At 39.5% G+C, this 22,795-nt stretch overlaps 1 protein-coding gene across 35 annotated transcripts in view; it reads left to right on the plus strand.

Annotated features, from left to right (window-relative positions):
• FMN1 (formin 1) overlaps nucleotides 1-22,795 on the plus strand; it is a 433,864-nt gene that overhangs the window by 16,769 nt on the left and 394,300 nt on the right. For 29 of the 35 annotated variants that reach the window (XR_012022366.1, XR_012022361.1, XR_012022362.1 and 26 more), the window contains one exon: nucleotides 15,918-17,918. Coding sequence is in view for 24 of the 35 variants with exons in the window: in XM_072808314.1 (XP_072664415.1) it covers nucleotides 16,049-17,918 (1,870 nt within the window). In the remaining 11 variants the exon portion in view is untranslated. Of the gene's footprint in view, nucleotides 1-15,917; nucleotides 17,919-19,451; nucleotides 19,528-22,795 lie in introns of all 35 variants that reach the window. The other 6 variants (XR_012022371.1, XM_072808327.1, XM_072808326.1 and 3 more) reach the window with 1 other exon arrangement.

Consider the following 22,795-nt stretch of genomic DNA (forward strand, 5'->3'; position numbering starts at 1 on the left):
ATAGATTTTTGTGTGTGTGTATGTGCATATGAAAATGAATATGTTGAAACAGGTAAAGCCCTAGGGAGAGTACCCAGTATATGGTGAGTAATCATAAACAATAGTAATTACCTGAAATATTTAATGACATAGACTACTTAGAAACACTCTTGGTTCTCGTAAGTCATGTGTTAGCTACAGACAGAAGCATTAGGATTTTGTCAGTGCTAGGAAGACCTCTGACCCTACCGATACTTCTCCTATTTAAGTGAAGTTTGAATACCCTAAATTGTCTCCATAACTTATCATTTCCTTCAGCAGAGTAACTGTGAAAGTGAAAATACTCCTGGGATGGCTAACATATGTAGCCAGAAGCTAAATGACTTATATCCAGTCATATTTTGAAAGTGAATTTTTTGAAGGACAGGAAAGAGAATGCATTACAAGAGGAAGGGAAGCACAAAGAAGCCTATTGGAGATGCCAAAGACAAATGATCCACCTAGAGTAATGCAGACAAAAATGTCTGACAGACGGTTGGGTTTTTAAATGGAATGGTTTGGGGGATCCCTGGGTGGCTCAGTGGTTTAGTGCCTGCCTTTGGCCCAGGACACGATCCTGGAGTCCCGGGATCGAGTCCCACATTGGGCTCCTGCATGGAGCCTGCTACTCCCTCTGCTTGTCTCTGCCTTTCTCTCTTTCTCTCTCTCTCTATCATGAATAAATAAATAATCTTTTTAAAAAAATAAATGGAATGGTTTTTTAAAAAGATTTATTTTTTTTATGTAGAGAGGCAAAGAGAGAGTGAGTGAGCAGCAGTGGCAGAGGGAGAGGGAGAAAGAATCTTAAGCAGGCTCCATACCCACTGTGGAGGCTGACAAGGGGCTCAGTCTCACAACCATGAGATCATAACCTGAGCTGAAGCCAAGAGTTGGATGCTTAATTGACTGAGCCACCTAGGAACGGTTTTTAAATGAAAAATGTGCCATATGCTTTGGTAGTACTCCAACCAGGTATTTCTCTCAAACTTCCCTCAGCAAAATCTTCTGTGTCTTGCATGCTGATCTTCTACAATCTTCAGATCTGTTTAGATAAGATTATGTGTGTGAGATTCCTTCAGAAAGCATAAGGCATTGTGCAGTTTCATGGCATTGTAGCCTCAGCTCAATTCTGACACAAAGTAAATATTCCAACCAAGACTGAACCTCTCATTTGAGGGGGATGGTATATGGATGAGACTTTCTTGATGCTTTTGACATCCATGAGAGGGCACTGCCAAGTGTTTGTGGGGGTAAAGATGGGGTAGGATTTTTTTTTAAAAGATTTTATTTGTTTATTCATGAGAAACTCACAGAGAGAGAGAGAGAGAGAGAGAGAGATAAGCAGAGAGAGAAGCAGGCTCCATGCAGGAAGCCTGATGTGGGACTTGATCCCAGGACTCTGGGATCATGCCCTGAGCCAAAGGTAGATGCTCAACCACTGAGTCACCCAGGCATCTCTAAGATAGGTATTTTCAGGGTTTCTCTGCTTTGATGTGTACTAAACCTGTACATCACTGGGGCCATAACTAGCTTTTGTTTTTGGGTCCCCTGACCAGCAAATATATAGCCAGCACTGTGTGAAGTAGTCCAAGCTTGGCTCTTGAGGACTCAGTTCTTCGTTTCAAAACAAAAGGAAGCAGAAGGTATATGGAAAAATAGGGGCTTCCTGCCTTCCTGAATTTCTTATAAAAGAGAAGTAATGGCAGGAAAAAAATAGATGGTAAGACATTAGGAGACAGAGGGTGTTTTCTTCCAGAATGTCATTTCCCCTCCCTAGAACTTCTGCAGGAATTACCAATGATTGAGACCATAAGTCTTTAAGAATAGTTCCGTTCTCTGAAAGGAATCTAGTTTTATTAAATAAAATAAATAAATAAAAATAATAAAAATAAAATATTAAATAAATATTATTTATTAAATAAAATATTAAATAAAATTTATTTTTATAAAATAAAAATAAATAAATAAATAATAAAATTTATTTTATTAAATAAAATAAATATTTATTTATAAATAAAATAAAATTTTATTAAATAAAATTTTTATTAAATAAAAATAAATATTAAATAAAATTTTATTAAATAAATAAAATAATAAAATTTATTTTATTTATAAAATAATAAATAAATAATAAATTAATAAATAAATATTTTATTAAATAAAAATAAATAAATAAAATTAATAATAATTAAAACAAACATGGTAAAACTAATTCTCTCCATCTGAAAGTTCTCCTCGGTGTCACAGGCTCCCCATTTAGACCCATGGGTCAGCATCCAGCTTTTGAAACAAATCATGATGCAATTGAATCATGACCCTTTGCTTTTGGAAACCCCAAAGTATGTAATGTGGAATACTTCTGATGCCCAACTAGTCTATAAGCCCAAATATGGGAAAGGCAATCCTACTTTCAGTCCTGTCATTGGTAACATTGACACAGCATGGAAATTGGGAAAGTAAAAAACTATATGATATGTGCTCATTTGATCTTGTGCTCCCAAGAATCTAGTGGCTACTGTTGGCCTAGCTACACCTGACTGATCTTTTAACTATCAGTAGACCAAATTCTGGGTGTTGTGGGATTAAATGGTCTAAGTAACCAAATCAAAATCATGTTAATGATTGTTGGAATCTACTGGGTTTTTAAATGAAAGTTTAATGATGTGAGATATTATGCAGAAGAGCTTAAAAGAGCAAAGAATCTTTGCTTTTCCAAGAAGAGCATATACCATAATATATACAAAAAAAAAAAATAATAATACCACCTCAAGATGGAAGTGGTCCCCAAGGCCAATCCATTCAAATCCCTAACCAGGTCAAGGAACCTGGTAATGGATTGGAATCTGAGAGTGGGCAGGTTTTAAGGAGGGCTGATAAGTCTGTGGAACTGGATGGATAATGGTTTGATTTTCTCAAAAATCTATCGAATAATTGTCAACATGCATTTAAAAATGTCCAACTATAGCCAGCCTTCCAAAGAAATCCATTCTGTTTGGAGGAGTTTGATTTTTCCTTCTTTGGGATGAGAGACATATTTATCACTGAGTTTCTTTCTTGTCCTTTTCTGTGTCACTTGCTTCTTCACCTTGCATAAACTTAAGAATTCAGCAATCACTTGTTTATTTGTTCCAGTGAGGCCATATTGACAAGAATACCTTACTGTGGTGAATCTTAAGTTTTTTTCATTTTCACATGGGACTTCATCCACTTCTGAAGGCTGCCACTCCAGTTATGTCCTGGAGTGTGGCATCTGCTCAGCAATCCAACCAGTCATACCATCCTCCAGCCTCATCCTCACTGCACCTTTCCTGCTTCTGCTGCTGGTGCCCTCCATTAAAATGACACCCTGCTGGGCACAGCAGGCTTCTGTCATAGGCCTTTTTGATTTTTTAGAGCACTAAAGGAGATGGTGCCTGGGGAAGAATGGCCTCTTTTCCAGTCTTGGCCATGCTTTTTCAAATCCAGGCCCTGAAGCAAGAGTTGCTCGGTTTCATAATCTTGTAAAGTCTTATGAACACAAAGAAATCTATCTTTTTTGCTCTCTCTGGGTCAGATATTATCCCTTTTGCTCCATTGTCTCCATCTCTCTCTCTTCCTGTCCCCTACCCCAGCTTCTGCTCCTCTCTAGATTTTCCTAGCTAAATATGTATCCTTCCTTTTTAGTATTTCTCTAACCCTCCAAATGACTCCCTGTATATCTACCCCTATAAGAAGCTCTTTGCCCATCAGTTTCATAAAGAGGGGACTGGCTTTCCTGGCTGGAATCAGGTGGATCACTCTGCTGTATGACAGCTTAAGATTAACGTTACTTCAGCTGCTTTATCATTTTTCTGTGTGTTATATGATTTTGCTCTATTATTAGAAATATCTCTGCTAAGCTCATCCTCATACCTCCTGAATTATTTCTTAATAATTAGAATTATTGTGATTCTAATCTAATGTGATTGTTGTATAAACACATTTCTGATTCCATTTGTGAAAGTATTCATTATATATACCTTTTTCATACATTTTAGGATTGAAGAATAACTAGCTGTGGTTATGGCTAGATTACTAATATTTTAGTTCTGGCAAAGCAATTGAGACTGAAGAGAAGGAATGGGGAAATGTTGTATCCTGTCTCCCAACATCAAGATTTAAGAAAACCCCATGGATCATTTTTCCTTCTTGAATAATTAAATTCCAAGAGCCAATGGTTAAATTTACATGCCTTGAAATTATTTTTATTATAAAATGTTGTTATTTACTGAAATATTTAATATTTCAAAACATTCTCTTTACAAGAATGATTTGTATGCTGTAGATTTTTTTGGCTCAACTAGGCTCCAAACACAACCAAACCATATTTCTTCTGATGATGTCAGGCCCTTTAAGAAGGATTTTCTTGGGGGATCACATGGGCAGCTTAGTCAGTTAAGAGTCCAACTCTTGATTTCAGCTCAGGTCATGACATCAGGGTTGTGAGGTCGAACCCTGCATTGGGCTGTGTGCTGGGTATAGAGCCTGCTTGAGATTCTCTCTTGCTCTCCCTCTGCCCCTCCCTCCATCTCTCTCTCTTAAAAGAAGAAGAAAGAAGAAGAGAGGAAGGGGAAGGAGAATTGTGTTGTGTGTGCTGATCTCTTAATCACTCAGTTTCCTCCCAACTGGAAATTTGATATATCATGTACTACAAGTTCACCTTAGGGAACAATGTTACTTAATCTGATGACAAGTGTACTTGATAGTGTGTTCCCTAGTGGCCTCATCTGAGTCACAGATTTAGTTTGCTATTTGTGAGACAGAAATTTGTGCCAATTCCAACTTTTCATAAAAGCCTGTATAAAAAAAAATTATGGGAACCCAGACCATAGTTTCCTTATTATTCTGCATTCTATCATCACAGATCCATTTACTGAACTTAGTATTTATTTGCTTTTATTTCAAACTCTCTTTAAATTTGCCACAGGCAATGTAAAATTTCCCTGATACCAGAATTGTGCTTAGAGTCCTTTTGTTCCCAGAGGGGTTCCCTTTGTGCTTTTAAGATTAAGAGACCTACCTATTCTTTACTTTAGGAATCAGAACAACAGCCATCTGCCTCAAAATTCATTTTCAATTTTTTACTGTGCCTATTTTTTCTTCTGTCTACCTAGCACTTTTAGCAATCTCAAATTCTGAAATGTTTTTATTAAATTGTTTTATGTTTTTCAAAAGCATTTTTAAAATGTGTTTTGAATCCTAGAAACATAAGAGAGTTCTAGAAACGACATGAGGCTGCCAGAACAAGTGATCCAGGGCAACCATGTGTAACTAAAAACTTTGGCTTTTCCATCAGTTTCATAAATGCATATACTTACCTTCACCTTTATACTTTCCAAGCTTGCCATATGGATAGCTGCAATTTTTTTTGTTTCTGATACAATAATAGCCTTTTTATGACTTTGCCTTTTAGTTGAGATCAGTTAATAGGTCATTGAGGATGAACTTGTGGAATCATCTGGAAATGCTGTATGTAAATGGTAAATGGTATAAAAGAATTGTTAGACATCTTCAGTTGACATATCAAACTGTAGGAATTGTCGACACGATATTATTGCATAAAGTAGTGAAATCGTAAGTGGCAGTTATATGGGGAATTCTCAAGGCAGCTCAGTTTATTAAAGGAAGATGTATATCAAGCTGAAGATGGTACTGTTTCCTTTGCTTTGAGTCTGACTGTAGCCACTATGGTATAAAGGGTCTATGTCTTAAAACCTGCTAAAATTAGGGATACAATAATCATCCTCTATGGCTGAGACTTTCTTTTAAATTAAGATGTCAAAAGATGGAGACTAGATAGATGTTTAGATATTCTCTTTACAGCTTCCAGCCTTCTGTCAAAAGTGGAATTGGTTTAAAGGTTTAGCAAACAGAGTCCCAAGGGTCCACACCCACAGCCAAGGTCCTGATCACAAGGGGGACTGCCTCAAAGGCAGGGGTGGGAGGGGTGGGGGGTGGTGACACTTTATTCCATCTCCTGAAGTGAGAACTTACGACATTCAATCATAATTCTTACTTAACTTGAGGCAAATTTAATGCTAATGTCCGATTTTAACCTTTCTTATCTCCTCTGGGGCATTTGTGGGACAACTCTTTCTTTGGGCCCTAGCAGAAATATTAAGGCATGAGCACTAGTGTTCTTCTAGGACAAAGGGGAATTCCTAGCAGGAATTTGCAAGCATTATATCTTCTTTTTCTTTCCTGTCAGATGATATTTTATATTCTGGTTGAGGGGCACCCAGATTATGATGCTGCTTTCTTAATGCCCACAATATGTTAACCATCTCTTATTGAAGAAAAGGTAAATAATCCTTATGTAGGGGCACCTGAGTGGCTCAGCTGGCTGGGCATCTCTGCCTTTGGCTCAGGTCGTGATCCCAGAGTCCTGGAATCGAACGCTGCGTAGTGCTCTCTGCTCTATAGAGAATCTGCTTCTCCCTCTCCTTCTGCCTGCTGCTCCCCCTGCTTGTGTTCTCTGTCTCTCTTCTCCCAAATTAATAAATAAAATCTTAAAAAATAATAACAATCTTTACATAGAGGTCTTAGAGGTCTCTTGAGAGTCTTCCATGAAGGATTCATGATCTCTCCCTAAAGTTTTAGGGAATGCAGTGTTTTATAGCTTCTATATGCAAGACTTTTAAGACAGACTTGGATTCAAATTTCAGTTCTGTGACTTAATAGCTTTGTGACTTTGGGCAAGCTACTCAACCTCTCTAAGCTGATATGGTTCTCATGGGTAAGATGGGAAAAATTACTAGTATGTGTCTCATAGGACAATGAGAATCAATGATTGGGGGCACAGAAAGCACTTAGCCTAGGGTCTAGTACTGATTAAGAACTAATTACATATCGGCCAATGTCCACCTCCTCCTCCTGTTCCCATTCTCCTTCTTCCTCCTTCTCAAACAAGTATGAATCCATCTATTTTATTAGCACACCACTGTCTTTAAATTTTTTTTGGATTTTGACTGCCTGTCCCCAGATTGTTAACTTCCTGCCTCTTCATTGGTTAGCTAAGGAAAAGGAGCTTGCCAGACAACAGTAGTGATTCTAGCTACCTGTGCTGAAACAGACATGAACACTGGATTGGAACTCAGTGCTGAGCTAGTCTATCCTTTTCTTGGGAGATTGTGTTGAAATATCACTGTATTTAGGGTTACTGGTATTGTGGAAAAAAATCTCAAAATTACTGACATTTATGGCAGATTTTATGAACTAAGACTCAATTAAGACGAATAAGACCTTCTTACCATCCCCATGGTGTAAAAGTGGGTTTGTGAATACCTAACACCATAGTCTCCCTCAACATGAACAGCCAAGCAAAGAGGAAGCAGACATACCTTACAGAACCATTGCCTAAAAATTATAGTCCCATGTTTATTTAACCTGGAATCCTGAATATTTAAACCCGAATATTTAATCAGGTATAGAAATCTTCTAAAAATCATATTTAAGAGACTTTTACTAAGGTGTGACTTTGCTTCACTCTATATAGTACCACATTGCATTTAAAGTTCTATCCAACTGTACATGTTGTTATGGCATTTTTTCTTTAGTCTTCTTATTCATTTGAAAAAAACAACTGTCAGATATAGTGGGGTAGTAGAAAGAACACCAAACTGAGAGTCCAGAAATCTGGGTTTGAGTCCCATTTATACTGCTCACTATTTTAAGATCAGGGGCAAGTCACCTGAAACTTTCCGGTCTCCTGTAGCCTCACTGTGTGCGCACTGACAATGACAACATCTGTCACGATGGCCTCACAGAGTGATTGTAGGGCTCAAATAGAACTTTAAGCCACACAACTTCCCTCATGAAAGGTTTGTACACCTGTTATATTATTATGATGCATGAAAATATCTGGGCCATCTTATAAAATGAAAACACATAATACGAGACAGTTAAAATGGGTTTTCTTTCAATAGAAGAGCTGGAGCGGATAAGAGAGAGATGACAGAGTAGTTTTTTTTCTAAGTCCCTGTGTTCCTCCCTTCCTCCTTGAAGCCTGTGCTCTGTGGCAAACATTGATTAATTGATCGATTGATTGATTGATTGATTGAGATTGTCCTTTTTCCATTGCATATTTTTGCCTCCTTTGTCGAAGATTAATTGGCCATAGAATGATGGGTTTATTTCTGGGCTCTCTCTTCGGTTCCATTGATCTATGTGTCTATTTTTGTGCCAACACAATGCTGTTTTGGTTACTACAGCTTTGTAACATAACTTGAAGTCTGAGATTGAAATGCCTCCAGTTTGTTTTCTTTCTCAAGATCACTTTAGATATTCAGGGTCTTTTGTGATTCCATACAAATTTTAGGATTGTTCGTTCTAGTTCTGTGAAAAATGCTATTGCTATTTTGATAGGAATTACATTAAATGTGTAGATTGATTTGGGTACTATAAACATTTTAACAATATTTGTTCTTCCAATCCATGAGCATGGAATGTCGTTCCATTTCTTTGTGTGCTCTTCCATTGCTTTCATCCATGCTTTATAGTTTTTAGACTACATGGCTTTCACCTCTTTGGTTAGGTTTATTCCTAGCTATCTTATTATTCTTGGTGTAATTGTAAATGGGACTTAATTTCTCTTTCTGCTGCTTCATTATTGGTGTGTAGAACAGACTTCTGTACATTGATTTTGTATCCTGTGATTTCACTGGATTCATTTATCAGTTCTAGCAGCTTTTTGGTGGAATCTTCTGGGCTTTTCTATATATAATGTCATCATCTGCAGAGAGTGAAAGTTTTACTTCTTCTTTACCAATTTGGAAATTTGGATGTCTCTTATTTCCTTTTGTTGTCTGATTGTTGTGGCTGGGACTTCCAGTACTATGTTGAAGAAAAGTGGTGAGAGTGGACGTCCTTGTCTTGTTCTTGACCTTAGAAGGAAAGCTCTCTTTTTTTCCTCATTGAAGATGTTAGCTGTGGGTTTTTCATATGTGACCTTTATTATGTTGAGGTATGTTCCCTACAGCTCCTTTATTGAGAGTTTTTATCATGAATGGGCATTGTGTTTTGTCAAATGCTTTTTCTATGTCTATTGAAAAGATCATATGGTTCTCACCCTTTTCTTACTGATGTGGTTGGTATATCACATTGATCTGTGAATATTGGACCATCCTTGTACCCTAGGAATAAATCCCACTTGATCATGGTGAATGATTTTTTTTTTTTTGATGTATTGTTGAAGTTGGTTTACCTGTGTATTTTGTTGAGGATTTTTCCATCTATGTTCAGTAGGGATATTGGCCTTCAGTTCTTTTTCAGTGGTGTCTTTATCTGGTTTTGGTACCAGGGTAATGCTGGCTCTATAGAATGAATTTGGAAGTTTTCCTTCCTCCTCCATTTTTTGGAGCAGTTTGAGAAGAATAGATATTAACTCACCTTTAAATGTTTGGTATAGGGCAGCCTGGGTGGCTCAGCTGTTTAGCACCACCTTTAGCCCAGGACATGATCCTGGAGACTCGGGATTGAGTCCCACATTGGGCTCCCTGCATGGAGCCTGCTTCTCCCTCTGCCTGTGTCTCTGCCTCTCTTTCTCTCTGTGTCTCTCATGAATAAGTAAATAAAATCTTAAAAAAAATGTTTGGTATAATTTGCCTGTGAAGCCATCTGGTCCTGGATTCTTGTTTGTTGGGAGTTATTTGATTACTGATTCAATTTCCTTGCTGTAATTCATTTGTTCAAATTTTCTCTCTCTTCCTGCTTCAGTTTTGGTAGGTTATATGTTTCTAGGAATTTATCCATTTCTTCTAGGTTGTCCAATTTGTCAGCATATACTTTTTCATAATATTCTCTTAAAATTATTTGTATTTCTGTGGTGTTGGTTATTATTTCTCCTCTTTCATTTGTGTTTTTGTTTGATTTTGTCCTTTTCTCTCTCTGCCTCTCTCTCTCTCTCTTTATGAGTCTGGCTGGAGATTTATCAGTTTTGTCCACCTTTTCAAATAACTAGTTCCTGGCTTCATTGATCTGTTTTATTGGTTTTTTTTAGTTCCTGTATCATTTATTTCTGCTCTAATCTTTATTGTTTCCTTCCTTCTCCTAGTTTGGGGTTTTATTTGTTCTTATTTTTCTAGCTCTTTAGGTGTAAGTTTAGTTTCTTTATTTGAGATTTGTATTGTTTCTCAAGGTAGGCCTGTATGGCTATAAACTTGCCTAGTTTATTTCCTCAGTATACTCATATGTGTCCCACAGATGATGATTTAAGCCAGATAGTAACATAAGCCAGAGATGTGGTGAAGATCTCGGTATGCTATATTCTCATGAAGATCACATGGAAAGCTGGTATTTGTTTACCTTTATATCTGAGCCTTTGAAGAGGTACAGAGAGGTGAGGAAAGGATTCTTTCAGATCTTTGGGAGAATCTTCAGCACTCATACCTTATAGCTTAACCAGGTATCTGAGTGGGGTGGTTTAAGGGTCAATAAACAAACACAAAAAGGAGGCCTTTTTCTTAACCTCTGTTAACCATCTATGACTATGGCTAGAAATGTATTTATTTAACCATCAGCCTCTTTCTTATTCTTTGGAATGTAATTTGGTATCCTCTTAGTCTTCTAAAATCACTATCTAAAACTCTGCCTGTAATTTCGTCTTCTAATTTGTTTCTTTTTCACCCTCTTTATAGGATTTGATGTTTACCAGAGCTCCTCATTCTTGACTCTCTGTCTGATCTCTTTCCACTCCATTCTGTTCTGACATTATTGCTAAGTTCATCTTCCTTAAATTTAGTACTGAACAAACATCTCTGATAAAACCCATCCATGGCTTCCCATTTGTTTATGAAGTTAGCATTAATTTCCCACCAACTTGGATTCAAATATTTTTACAATGTACTATCACCCTTTCTTGACTTATCTCTCCTAACATGTATCTAAAAAAACAAGCAAAGAGAGTATTGCTTCCCTTTGTACATGTTAACAAATTTCCTGGTCTTGTATAATGCCTCTCCTCCTGGAATTCCCTTTTTAAAATCACACCTGTCAAAATCTTATCCTTTAGTGTGGAGCTATTTCAAATGCTTTCTTCTTTTTGAAGGATTTTCTGATCCTACAAGAATGATGTGTCTCTCCTTTCTTTAACCTCCTCTAATCTATTTTTTGATGTCTTGTAGAATGAGTTGCTTTCTGCTTTGTATTGCAAAAATTTAGCTATTGCTTCTATTCTCCTACTATCACAGTGTGTAGATTCTCTGAGAAAAAATACCTCTGGGGGAAAAGAGCTAGAAAGCTATTGCAGACCTACCTTTGTTTTTATATCTTCTATTTGAAGAACAGTTGCACTGCATTCCATCCTAGGATGGGTGGGAAAGAGCTAAGGTGGTACTAACTTCTTCAAAATTACACACAAGAGGCAGAATTCAAAGCTACATAGGCCTAGGTAAGCAATGGGAGGAAGTTACAACTCATATGCAGAGAAAGTAGCTATACCTGGAAGAAGGCTACCCGAGAGAAACTGTGGTCTTCATTAGAGGACATACCTACTACAGAATCATAGCCTAGGAGGGAGGGAGCCAGGAAATAAATATGAACCTTCTTCCATTCTCCTCTCCCATCATCTGATAGTATTTCTGAACACCTAAACCCAGTAAAGCCAGAGTGCCCGGGAGCTTGTTCAGTCAGTCTCCTGGTGTTTAGAATAGCATATAGAAAGGGAGAGCCTGAATCTGAATGGACAAAAGGCAACTTCCAGTTTAATAGTGGAACTTATAGATAATCTATTGTATTAGTATTAGGCTCAGATGGAGTCATAGGGCATTGCTTTGCCAATCACTAACCAAATAAAGCTTTGCATTGGCCTTTTAGGGCCAGAATCAATTAAGAAACTGACAGTAAGCAGACAGTATGACTGCAGCTAGTTCTTGGATCTAATTTTGGGCATTGGTGAAATATGCCACAAGCATTGAATAATATCTACTAAAAAGGCAATAATTTTCCATTATGATGAGGTACAACAGATATTTCCATTTTGGGCAGAGTGAAATCATGTACTTATTGGAAAAACGGAAGAAATCACCACAGCAGTGTTGTCTTGGAGAGACTGTTAACCTGGAGTTTGCCAAAGGAAATGGAAGACACGAAGATTCCCCAAGAAACAAAGTGCTTTTACACTGAGCGTAACCAGAAAAGGTTACTTTGCAGGCCAAAGTAAGATGTATAATTTAGTGTGTGGAGCCTGCAGAGCTGCCGGATTTTAGTCAAAGCAGAATGAGGCAATGCTGCTTGAAATAGTCCTGTGAACTCAGCATGGAATTATAATGCTGGTGTATTTAACCCCACTCAGTATTGCTTTCCTTGTTATTTTGCTTTCTTTCTTCCAAGACTTGTAGTTTTTTTCCCCTCTGGTTTTTCAGATGGAAAGTATGCATGATGATTCAGCACTGCACTCTGACTTGCTAATGGCTTGTTGAAGAAAGGGTTTGGCTTGCTCAGAAGCCTGCCTTTGACATGGTGCCCACTGGAGTGCTGAGGTTGACATTCCTTTACTCAGGGCATACAATTTTCTCCTTCAAAGAGGAGGGGTTTTGTAGTTCCTTGGCTAGCTAGCAAGTGTCACCAACTAATATTTTAAGTTAGTGAATTAGAAACTTAGAGATTAAATTTCTCATTTCACAAAGGGAAGAGGAAAATATATAGGAGGACTTTATCTAGAAACAGACACTGGCAGAGATGCTAGGCTGATGGTTGAATCCTGAGAGTCTTTTCTTTGGTTGAGAGAGAGAGAGAGAAATTGAGAAAAAGTGTGGATGGTTCTTTTATGCTCCAGAGGCAGCTCTATAAATATTTACTCATGATAGTGGAGGGTGTACATAACAATTTTGATAAAAATAATTTCAAACTATAGGAGAGATTGGGGAAATAAGAGTGAAAAAATATTTGCTTATATTCTTTAATCTATCTTAAATTATTTGGGCTTTGGATGTTCAAAATTATAGCAAAGCTAATTCTAAAACTCATCATAGGACCAGAAAATATGAAGTAATCTTTTTTATTCCTCCATAAATTTCCTCTAAGATGCACTGTGGATGCTAAATTCAGGCAAGTTAGTTATCTTTGTGCCACTAAGGTATCAATACCTGTGCTCTTATACATTCAGAGGAGAAACTTGTTCTTTTCAAGCAACTCCACTTTATAATTAAAGGAATTCATTTCTCAGTCCCTACCTTTCATTGCAGATGTCTTTTGCTTGAACTTTTTGTTAAATGATAAGGCCTAGAGACAGAGATATTAGGAATATCTTCCTTACTTGCTAAATGAGCATTAGAAAATACTCAGAAATTATGAACACATGGCATGAAGAAGCCCTTTTGCACCTAGATTTGGCCTGCCACAATGTGGTAGAAGTGTTTTGAAATCAAGGTAAAACTTTGCAACTTTTAAAGAACATTTTAGAATTCCAAGAATGGGATACTTTTCTTTTATAATTGGTAGGAACTTATTTTTGCTCTGTACCCTGCCACAAACTACATGGCCAATGTTGAGATCTACAACCCCAAGGTCATTCCTTGTATCTTCTACACTCTATCACTTGATCCCTAGTTGAAAGATCTTCAACATGGTACAATACCAGGGTTACAACTTTCACTCTTTTTATACTAGTCTTCTGCAAAAAGAAAACATAGCAACAGAGAGAAAATGCAACAGGTATTTAAGAAGAGATGATAGATGAGGCAACACTAATTGAAAGATGTTAGACCCTAGGGTTTACAGACCTATAATAAAAGCATAGAAAGAAGTTATATTACAGAATCTTAATTTCTTTAGCTACAAAATATGGAAAATTAGCTTACTGCACATTCTTGTTCAGCCTCATTTAAAGTTTCTTTTCCCTCCATTTATCCCTTAAATCTCTGTTCCCAGTACTCTGTTCTACAACCTTTGCTTTTTCTGGTCTGTGAACTCTTCTTAAGTAACCTCATCCAAGCCAGTGACTTTAACTGTATATTATACACATCTGACAATCTTTGTCTTTTAATGATATGTGTGGACCACTTACATTTAATGTAATTATTGGTGTGTTTAGCTTTAGATTTATCATTTTATCATTTACTTGTGTTTGTTACCTCAATTTTTGGTTCCTCTCTTACATTTCCTCTTTCTTGTTTTCTTTTGAGTTATTTGAATTTTAAAAAATTCTTCCACTTTAATATATCCATTGTATTTTTCATTATATCTTTTAGTGGTTGCTGTAGGGATTAAATATGCATGCCTTACTCTTTACAGTGTAGCCAGAATTAAATTGCTGTTGTACTATACCACCATATAGGTCTCTTTTCACACCCCCTTAATGTTGCAGCTGTCCTGTATATTTTATGTACATACATTGCAACACCGCCAAACCATCTTGGTTTTCTTTGTTTTGTTTTCAACTGTCAGATATCTTTTAAAGAACTCAAGAGAGGAATAATAGTGTGTTTACACAGATATTACCATTACCATTTTGGTTGCTTTTTCTTCATTCTTGATGTTATTGGTTTCTTTTTTCATTCTTTCTAAAAACCTTCCTTTAACAAATCTTTTAAAGCAAGTCTACTGGCAACTGATTCTCTTTCTTCATCTGAGAATGACTATTTCACCATCACTTTTGAAGAATATTTTCACTGGATATAAAATTCTGGGCTAACATATCTTTTCTTTTAGTGCGTTAAAATGGTGTTCCATTTTCATTTTCTCTGAGTACTCTGAGTCCTCCTAGCACTTGTGGGTTGACCAGCAGATGTATGTATTTTTTTTTTAACCTTTGTTTTTATCAACTTTTATCTGTCTTCCTCAAGGAGTTTCTGTTACAAAACTCGTCCTCCTTTCTCTCTCCTGCCACTCAAGATGTACTTTTATGCAGCTTTTTATTTTGTAGAAAGTTATAAAATACCTGAGGAAAATAATTCACTAAAGATATCAACGGTTAGTAAATGGTATTGTGTTACCCTTCCCAAGGGAATTTTCTTTTAGGCATGGAAATGCTTTCATTTAAGAAAAAAGTGTGGTAATATAGAATTCTAAGCTCCATGCTTGGTCAAGGAGGGGAGATGGGGATGTTAGCCACAAAGACATTCCTGAGATTCCTCAAATCTTAGTTGAGAAACACAGCCACATTCACTGCTTATGTGACATTTCAGCTGCTTCATTGGTAAAGATTTGGAAAATCCACACAGGGCCAGCAGTGGCTTATAGATACTTGCTTTTTGTCTGCCATTCCATTTGGCCTTAAATAGGCAAGAAGTAGGGGAGAGAAAAAAAAAAAAAAAACTTGATTAAGGGTCCTAAATTATTTATTTAAATTTCAAACTTAAAATTTTCACTTTTAGTACTTTTGAAATATGAGTTGTATTCAGAAAAGTCTCCAAATCTGTGGCCTAATACCTTTTCCCACACTGCTTTAAGTTAAAAAGATAATTAATCTCAAATCTTAGAGGGTGCTTTTTGGAGAGTACAAAAGCTTCACTCATTTTTGCAAAGTAATATTCCAAACACGAGTTACTAAAATGACAGTGGCTTCTAAGGATCTCAAGGTCCCCTTTCCTCAGGATTTTTTTTGGGGGGAGGATGTATTTCATAGAAAAACATAAACTGAAGCCCAGAGAAATTGGCAGACCTGCTCTTAGGGTATAGAGTGAGTTCCCTTGTGAGGGGGAAAGGAGCTTTTGTCTTGGGGCTAAAATGGAGCAGTCTCCCATCTCTTAGCTATAGAAAAGCTCTGGTAAAGGGTAGGATGGGAATGGGGAAGAGGTTGGAGTCAGCCTCTGGTTGGTGTGAGTTGAGCTGGTTGAGATCAGCCAGAGAGGGAGGATAAGTCATGGCTACACTTTCATTTGTGCTGGTATGTGGTTTATGCACTCCGTTAGACAAGCTGCTTTCTTCCCCTGTTTTTCTACCAGGCGGTCTTGTTGCTGGAGATGACTGTCAGCTGCTTTCCCTGCCTAGCCACCATCACATGCCCCACCACCGGAGCCCGGAAAGCCTGACCACAGACCAGCATCTCCAAGGCATGAATAATTAGGTAGGCATAATGGAAGGTACTCACTGCACCCTCCAATTGCACAAGCCCATTACTGAAGTCTGCTACATCAGCTTTTATCTTCCGAGGGGGGAAGTCAGAGGATTTTCATACAAGGGCACTGTAACTCTAGACAGATCCAATAAAGGGTTTCATAACTGCTACCAAGTCAGGGAGGGGTCAGACGTCATCGGCCTCAGCCTGCAGCCAAATGAACATCCAGGCGACATATTTTTCAAGCAAACTCCCACAAAAGACATTTTAACCGAGCTGTACAAACTCACAGCAGAGAGGGAGAGACTTCTGGCCAATCTGCTGAGCTCAGACCACATCCTGGGGATCACGATGGGGAACCAGGAGGGGAAGCTGCTGGAGCTGTCCGTGAGCCTGGCCCCTGGAGATGACTGTTTCCAGAGTGGTGGTGACTGGCCAGGGGAGCCCCCCGTGGGCTGTCTCAATAAGAGGAATGCCCATGGGAACAGAAAACCGCGGAGGTTCGGGGGAAGGAGAGGGGGCTCTGAGGTGCTTCCACACAAGAGGACCAGAAGAAAAGGGCGTGGGGGCCAGCCGTTGGTTCTTCAGATGGGGAAGGACCAGACGGGTTCCAGCAAATCCCTTCCTCTTTCTCGAACAAGGCCTAACCTTTGGCTTGTAGAGGAGAAAGGCAATTTGCTCCCGAGTGGGGCATTTACTTCTTCCCTACGGTGGAGAGAGAGCTACTTCCCAGAGATCCCCGGGACGCTGGGTACCAGCCGTGGCTTTGGGAGCTTCAGGAAGGCATCGGAGGACCCCAGGCTTGGAAGAGGAGGACGGCCCCCTGCCTGCAGCTCCGCAGAGCCGGGAGATGATGGTGCTGCAGTGCCGGACAGGGATCCTCACAGGCTGGAGCACCAGGAAGCAGGTTTGCTTGAAAGTCAGGAAGACACTGAGAAGCACCTGAAGGCAGGGAAGGACCGGAGGGAGAAGTCCACTGGGCATACATGCAGGAAGAAGTCTATTTCCAAAGTTGTGGCCAAAGTCCAGGATCTGTCCACTCAGGTGCAGAGAGTAGTTAAAATGCATCCTGAGGGTGAGGAAAGCATTGCTGTTTGCCCGGCGGCCCAAGTGGAGTTTGTGCCCAGAGCAGACTGGCTCACCCTCCCAGGAGTCGAGGGTGGCACTCATGGTTCCAGGTGGCAAGGCAGGGAGCAGCAAGGGGACCGGGCAGTGCAGCTGTCGGCCCTGGAACGTACTCCAGGTACTCCAGCCAGTGCCGAGGGGCCTGTGAACAAGGTCCTGCTGAAGGTGATAGACAGTGAGAAGTTAGATGAAGCCGCCGAGGGGAAAAGGCTGGGCTTCCCCCCGAGCACACCAGCCACCCACACCCTCCCAGAAGCCAGAAGCAACAGGAAGGCTGAGCCACCTCTCAGGGGTCACAAAACCTTATTTCTGGACCTTCCCTGCAGCAGAGGCCCTGACTGGTCGCAGCCCAGAGGCAGTGAGCAGAGGCCATCCCCCCCAGCACTGGCACCGCTCAGCATGCTCCTGAATAATTCATCCTCCCAGTGGGGCACACACTGGCGGATGTCACCTGTTCCCTCGCCTCTGTCTCCAAGGCTCCCTGGCCCTCAGCAGCATCACAGAGTCCCCCAGCTCCCTCCACAGCCTGCTGAGTGGGAAGTGGCTCCTAATGACGCTCTTGGCCCAAAGAGCAGTACTTTCTCTGGGTCCTCCTGTGCTGACACTTTGGAGCCACCATTCTCTGCAAAGGTCACGGAGACCAAAGGAACCAGCTCGCCCTCCTTCAGAGCAGGACAACCTCAGTTGGTGCCTGGGGAACCTTTGGAAAAGAGCTCGGGGCCCGGAAAGACCTCAGGCCGGCCTCAGTACCAGTCCCCTTCAGGTAAGTCCCTGGCTTAGCCACTTTGCATCTACCAGTTATCGCTTGTGCTATTGAGACACTGGCTGCTTAACAATGAACTTAAATTCCTAGGCCAGTTATTTCACTTGGTAGTAAGAAGACCGGGAATGGTATAGGGGAGTGTGCAGATGGTGAGGACAGTGCTGACTTACAGGTTCAGGGGGGTGGTTGCTTTCAGAAGCAGTGCTTTGTAAATGTCTTTTAAAAACATGTTACCTTGGCATGCTCTAAGCCTGCTTCCGTGGTTGCAGGACTCAGGACTCTCAGAGGAAACAGGAATGAGCAGAAAGAAGTAGCGACTTGTCTGTGCCTTTGATGCTAACAATGGATAATTGGCCCCTTGACCTAAATTCTGCTGTTCATGCTGCTGTGGGAGCTTGGGTTGGTTGGGGTTCTCTAAGCAGAAGAGCAAAAGCCCATGAGTCTTTGCTCATCTCTGTTATTGGAGGTTTTTCCTTTCTGGTTTTTAATAATCACTTTTATAAGCGTCATTACTTCATGACAAGAACTTTCTTTTTTTTTACTAGAAGAGGGATAAATTCACTCTCACTTGAAGGAACTTGGTTCAGATTTTCTTTCTTTTTTTTTGTTTTTTCTTTCTTTTTTGGGGGGCTTTTTTTCCCCAAATGAACATGAAGTAATGTTTATTCTGTTATACTTATGGTATATTTTACTCTTATGTTTTACTTATGGGTGCAAAAGAGCTAATTTGGCCTATATGTTTAATGTGATATGAAATTTTACATGAAAATGATTTTAAGGGTTCTATAGGACCAAAAAAAGACAGTATATAAAAGGTACTACTCCGGTATTCCTTACATTTTCCAGGCCAATGTGCCTAGGGCTCAGGGTTTTGTATGTTGCTGTGCAGAGGATGGATTCTTTTTGGGGAGGGGGGGTTTCCTCCCACAGCATGTAGTCAATGCTTTGTCTGGGGAATGGGTCATAATATGATATGTGGTCTCTTAAAGGTTAGAGAAAACATCACATACAATTTTTGAGATAAAAAATATCTATCTAGGAAAGAGGAATTTCAATAGTTTTCTGTTCGACTCTTGACATTTTTAAACATTTCTCTAATCATTGATCCAGGTGTGGTTCTTTAAAAATGTGGTAAATGCTTTCAATCTTATTTTTGCAATATGTTGATCTTCGTTTGATAAGACTTGCTACCGTCGTGGTATAACCAATCTGCTTCACCAGGAAAGTCATAGAATTATAGATTTTGTTATCATGTATCATAGAACCGTGGTGATGAAAACCCCTTCTCCCTCTGAATGCCGGGGCCTTGGAAATACTTGGGAAGGGAGAGACTTCTGGAGGCTCGGGTGTGGAATAGTTGCTTCACCTCTGAAGGTTCTCTTTTAGAAACCACACCACATTCTAGGATTGTGTGTGTCCCTCATTCAGAAACTGGGTGTTAGATACATTGAGCTTCAGTAAATGTTTTTATCCTGGTTTAGAATTATCTTTTTATTTTGTTGCCCTTTTCTTATATAAAAAATATCATGACAGCTCCATTGTACCTGGATCAAGGCAGGTGCAGAGGACACTCAGTTTCTACAGTGACGGATCATGAGCCCACCGAGTGGTAAGTTCTGTGGGTGGTCATGCTTTCCCTTGGCCTCTGCACACAATTGCTCAGAACAATTCCCCTTCCTTTGGCCCCAGCCCTCCACAGCCCTTTCAGGAGCCAGGCTTAGAATCATCACAGTGTGCTTCTAACCGTATCAAAGAAGGAGTCAGAAAGGAGAATAGGAATGGATGGGAGAGACTTTTGCTTCTGGTGTGGGTGACATCCCTTTTGCTGGGACCTTCCTCTAGGACATCCAAATATGCCTTTCATCACTGTCTCTCTGAAAAGCATGAAGGGAGGGAGTTCTTCAACATAGTGGGTCTTTGATTTATATCTTATGTTCCTGTGTTCTTCTCTTAATTCCCCTTTTCCGTGGCCACGAGTGCCCTTCATGTTCTGGATCCTTCAGTGACTTCCTGCCACTGGTGGATCCATAAGTATGGGAGAATTTTCCTGCTTCTGGCTGCCTGTCTTTCACTTCATTTCCCTTTTCACACCTTCCCATCAGAAGCTTCAGAGAGTCCTAGCAGCCCTGATGGCAGGTAGAGGGAGTAAAGGGGACATAACTCATTGACTATCACTGCACAGTGGCCCTTTATCTGAATCCAACTCCCACCTGTCTCCCATGTTAACTATTAACCAGGTTGAGTTTATGGTCTGTGGACATTTATTTCCTGTGGAAATAACATCTAGGTATTTCACTGAAGTGATGTGATTAAGATTATTGAAAGCTCTCGTTAACTGCTCAAGTAAGAGATTAAGTCTGGCAAAGTAATCAGATCTGTTTCCAGTTGGAAGACTCTTTAGTGTTATGGGCATGTAGCAATTCCCAGGAAAGAGTGAAATCCACTTCTCCTTCCCACAGGACCAAGAGTTAAAGCCAATATTGCCATCCACACAGGAAATAGCATAAAGGCATCGCAGAGACTATTTGTCTACCTCCTATTGGCTTTGAAATTTTCTTAACTCTTCATTCCAAGGGCTACACATAGGAATGTCTTGTCTGGTGGTCATATGATCAAGTAGAGAATATACTAACAGTGAATGGTGGTCAGATTTGTCTTCTCTTGACCATGTCTCCCCCACCCCCACACACACACCACACACACCACGCTCTCCCTCCTCTCCCTTTGGAATTGGTTTTGTAGTATTTTATTTGGCGATGGAAACTACTGCAGAATATTCCCAAGCCTTTGTGTAAGGTGGTATTTTCTCAGACCTTGAGGGACTCCAGTGGTGCTAAATTGCACTGTGGTGTCCTTGAGGGCGGAGATTCTTTTCTGTTTTGATGGCTTTCTTTTTACCTTTGATCTGAAATAGACCCTTTTAATGCCAGAAGAATTTGGCTCATTACACTTAGGAAAATGCCCAGTGTTTGTGTGTGCTCCTCAGCAATCTCATGATCTTTGTCCTCTGATTGAAGTCACTGAGGCAGTGGTGAAAGCAGATGCCCCAGGCATAGTTCTTCTTCACATATGAGTCACTTGATCAATTGTAAGCCCCATCAAAAGACATAGTTTGCATCAACTGCTTAAGAGCTGAGACTCACACTTGCAATAGATTTTTAAATATCTAATGCTACTGTCAAAACTTTTATCTCTCTGAGCATATATTACAGGAAGTGGATATAAATTCTTCCTACAGTAATACTGAGGTTTGATACAAGTCCCATAAAAATTTAAAGAGGCTTCATAATGTTAGAGGACATATGCAACTATTTAAGATTACTACAGGAAGTGTAGAATACATAGAAAGTTATCTATAATTCATATTAAGAGATTCAAAAATTGCATATACCATATCATACCCATATAAAACAAATGTAAGAATTAAGAAATACATTACTGTATACTTTTAAGAAAGTAAGGGGGCTGATGCTTGAAACCATATGTAACTTTGACTTAGCAAGTGTACTTTTTGAAGTTTAGTTTACAAAAATAGATGCATGAGTGATCATATATGCATAAGGGTATTTTAGTGTAGCATTGCTTGTTTATAGTGGCAAAAAATAGTTGAAATTTTTTGAATGTCCCTGAGTAGAGAAATGGTTAAATTATAGTACATTTCTACTGTATGATATTATGAGGCTGTTCAAAGTTTTGAACTAGGTCTTAACCTGGCAAGTGGCAAGGTGATGTATAGCATGCTTGCAGTTTTTGTGAAGACAAGTATCACCTCTCTCCATATATGAGTTAATATATGTTTGCTATGGGCTTGAATATCATGGAGACAGGTGTAGAAAAAGACTGACCAGCCTGTTCACGTTATTTTTCTGGAAACAAAACAGGATGAAGGTGGGGAATGAGGTGAAGGGGAAGGATCCAGAAGTATTGGGGAAGGGCATTAACTTCTTTTCTTTATATATTTTTACATTATGTCACTGGTCTCAGTAAATGTGTCACTTATATGATTTTTAAGAGTGATTTAACTACTTTTTAAAAATGGTTATCCTTTATTTATTGAAGTATAGTTGATATGATTATTAGTTTCAGGTGTACAACAGAGTGATTCGACAATTCTAGACATTACACACTGCTCACCAGGACAAGCATAGTTACCATCTACTGCCATACAACATTATTACAGTATTATTGACCGTATCCCCTATGTTGTACTTTTTATCCTCATGCTTATTTATTTTATCACTGGAAGTTTGTGTCTCTTAATCCCCTTCACCTATTTCATCCATATTCCCACCCTCTTTTAATGAGTGATTTTAACTATTTTTTAAATAAAAAACAAACGCACCTAGAGCAGGCAAGTTAGTGTGTGTGGTGGGGTTACAGCAAAATCACACTTCTCTGTTCCCCACACCCCCTCCCTACCCCATGTCCTTTAAAGGAGTGAGAAACTCAGCTCTGAGCCTGCATTGTTAAGCAGGGAAATGCAGTTTTTTAGAGAGCTGGGAAAGCAGTGCCCACGGAGAACTAGTTAGGCAGGGAAGATTTGGGGAGGATAGAGCATTATCTAGAAACCAAGAGAGAAGAAGGAGCTTTATAAAGGCTCTTGATAGACAAGGTCCTAATAGGGAATAGAAACCTCTAGGCCTTAGAGCAAGGGAAGCAGTGGTAACTGGAACCCAGACAGGGGAGCGTAACAGAGAGGACTGACCACATAGCAGCAGGAGTGGCCTGTTGTAGAGGCACCCAGCACACAGCCCAAGCTGTAGGAATGATGATCCTGGCCTCTCTCTCCTTTGATCTTCTGCCTGGAAACCTCTAACTGAACCAACCACAAGACAGAGTGTAAGGGAGTTGGTCGATGTGGTCTGCAAGGTCAGACT

The sequence above is a fragment of the Canis lupus genome, chromosome 32 (genome assembly GCF_048164855.1).
Source record: "Canis lupus baileyi chromosome 32, mCanLup2.hap1, whole genome shotgun sequence".
In the NCBI taxonomy this organism is placed as follows: Eukaryota; Metazoa; Chordata; class Mammalia; order Carnivora; family Canidae; genus Canis; species Canis lupus.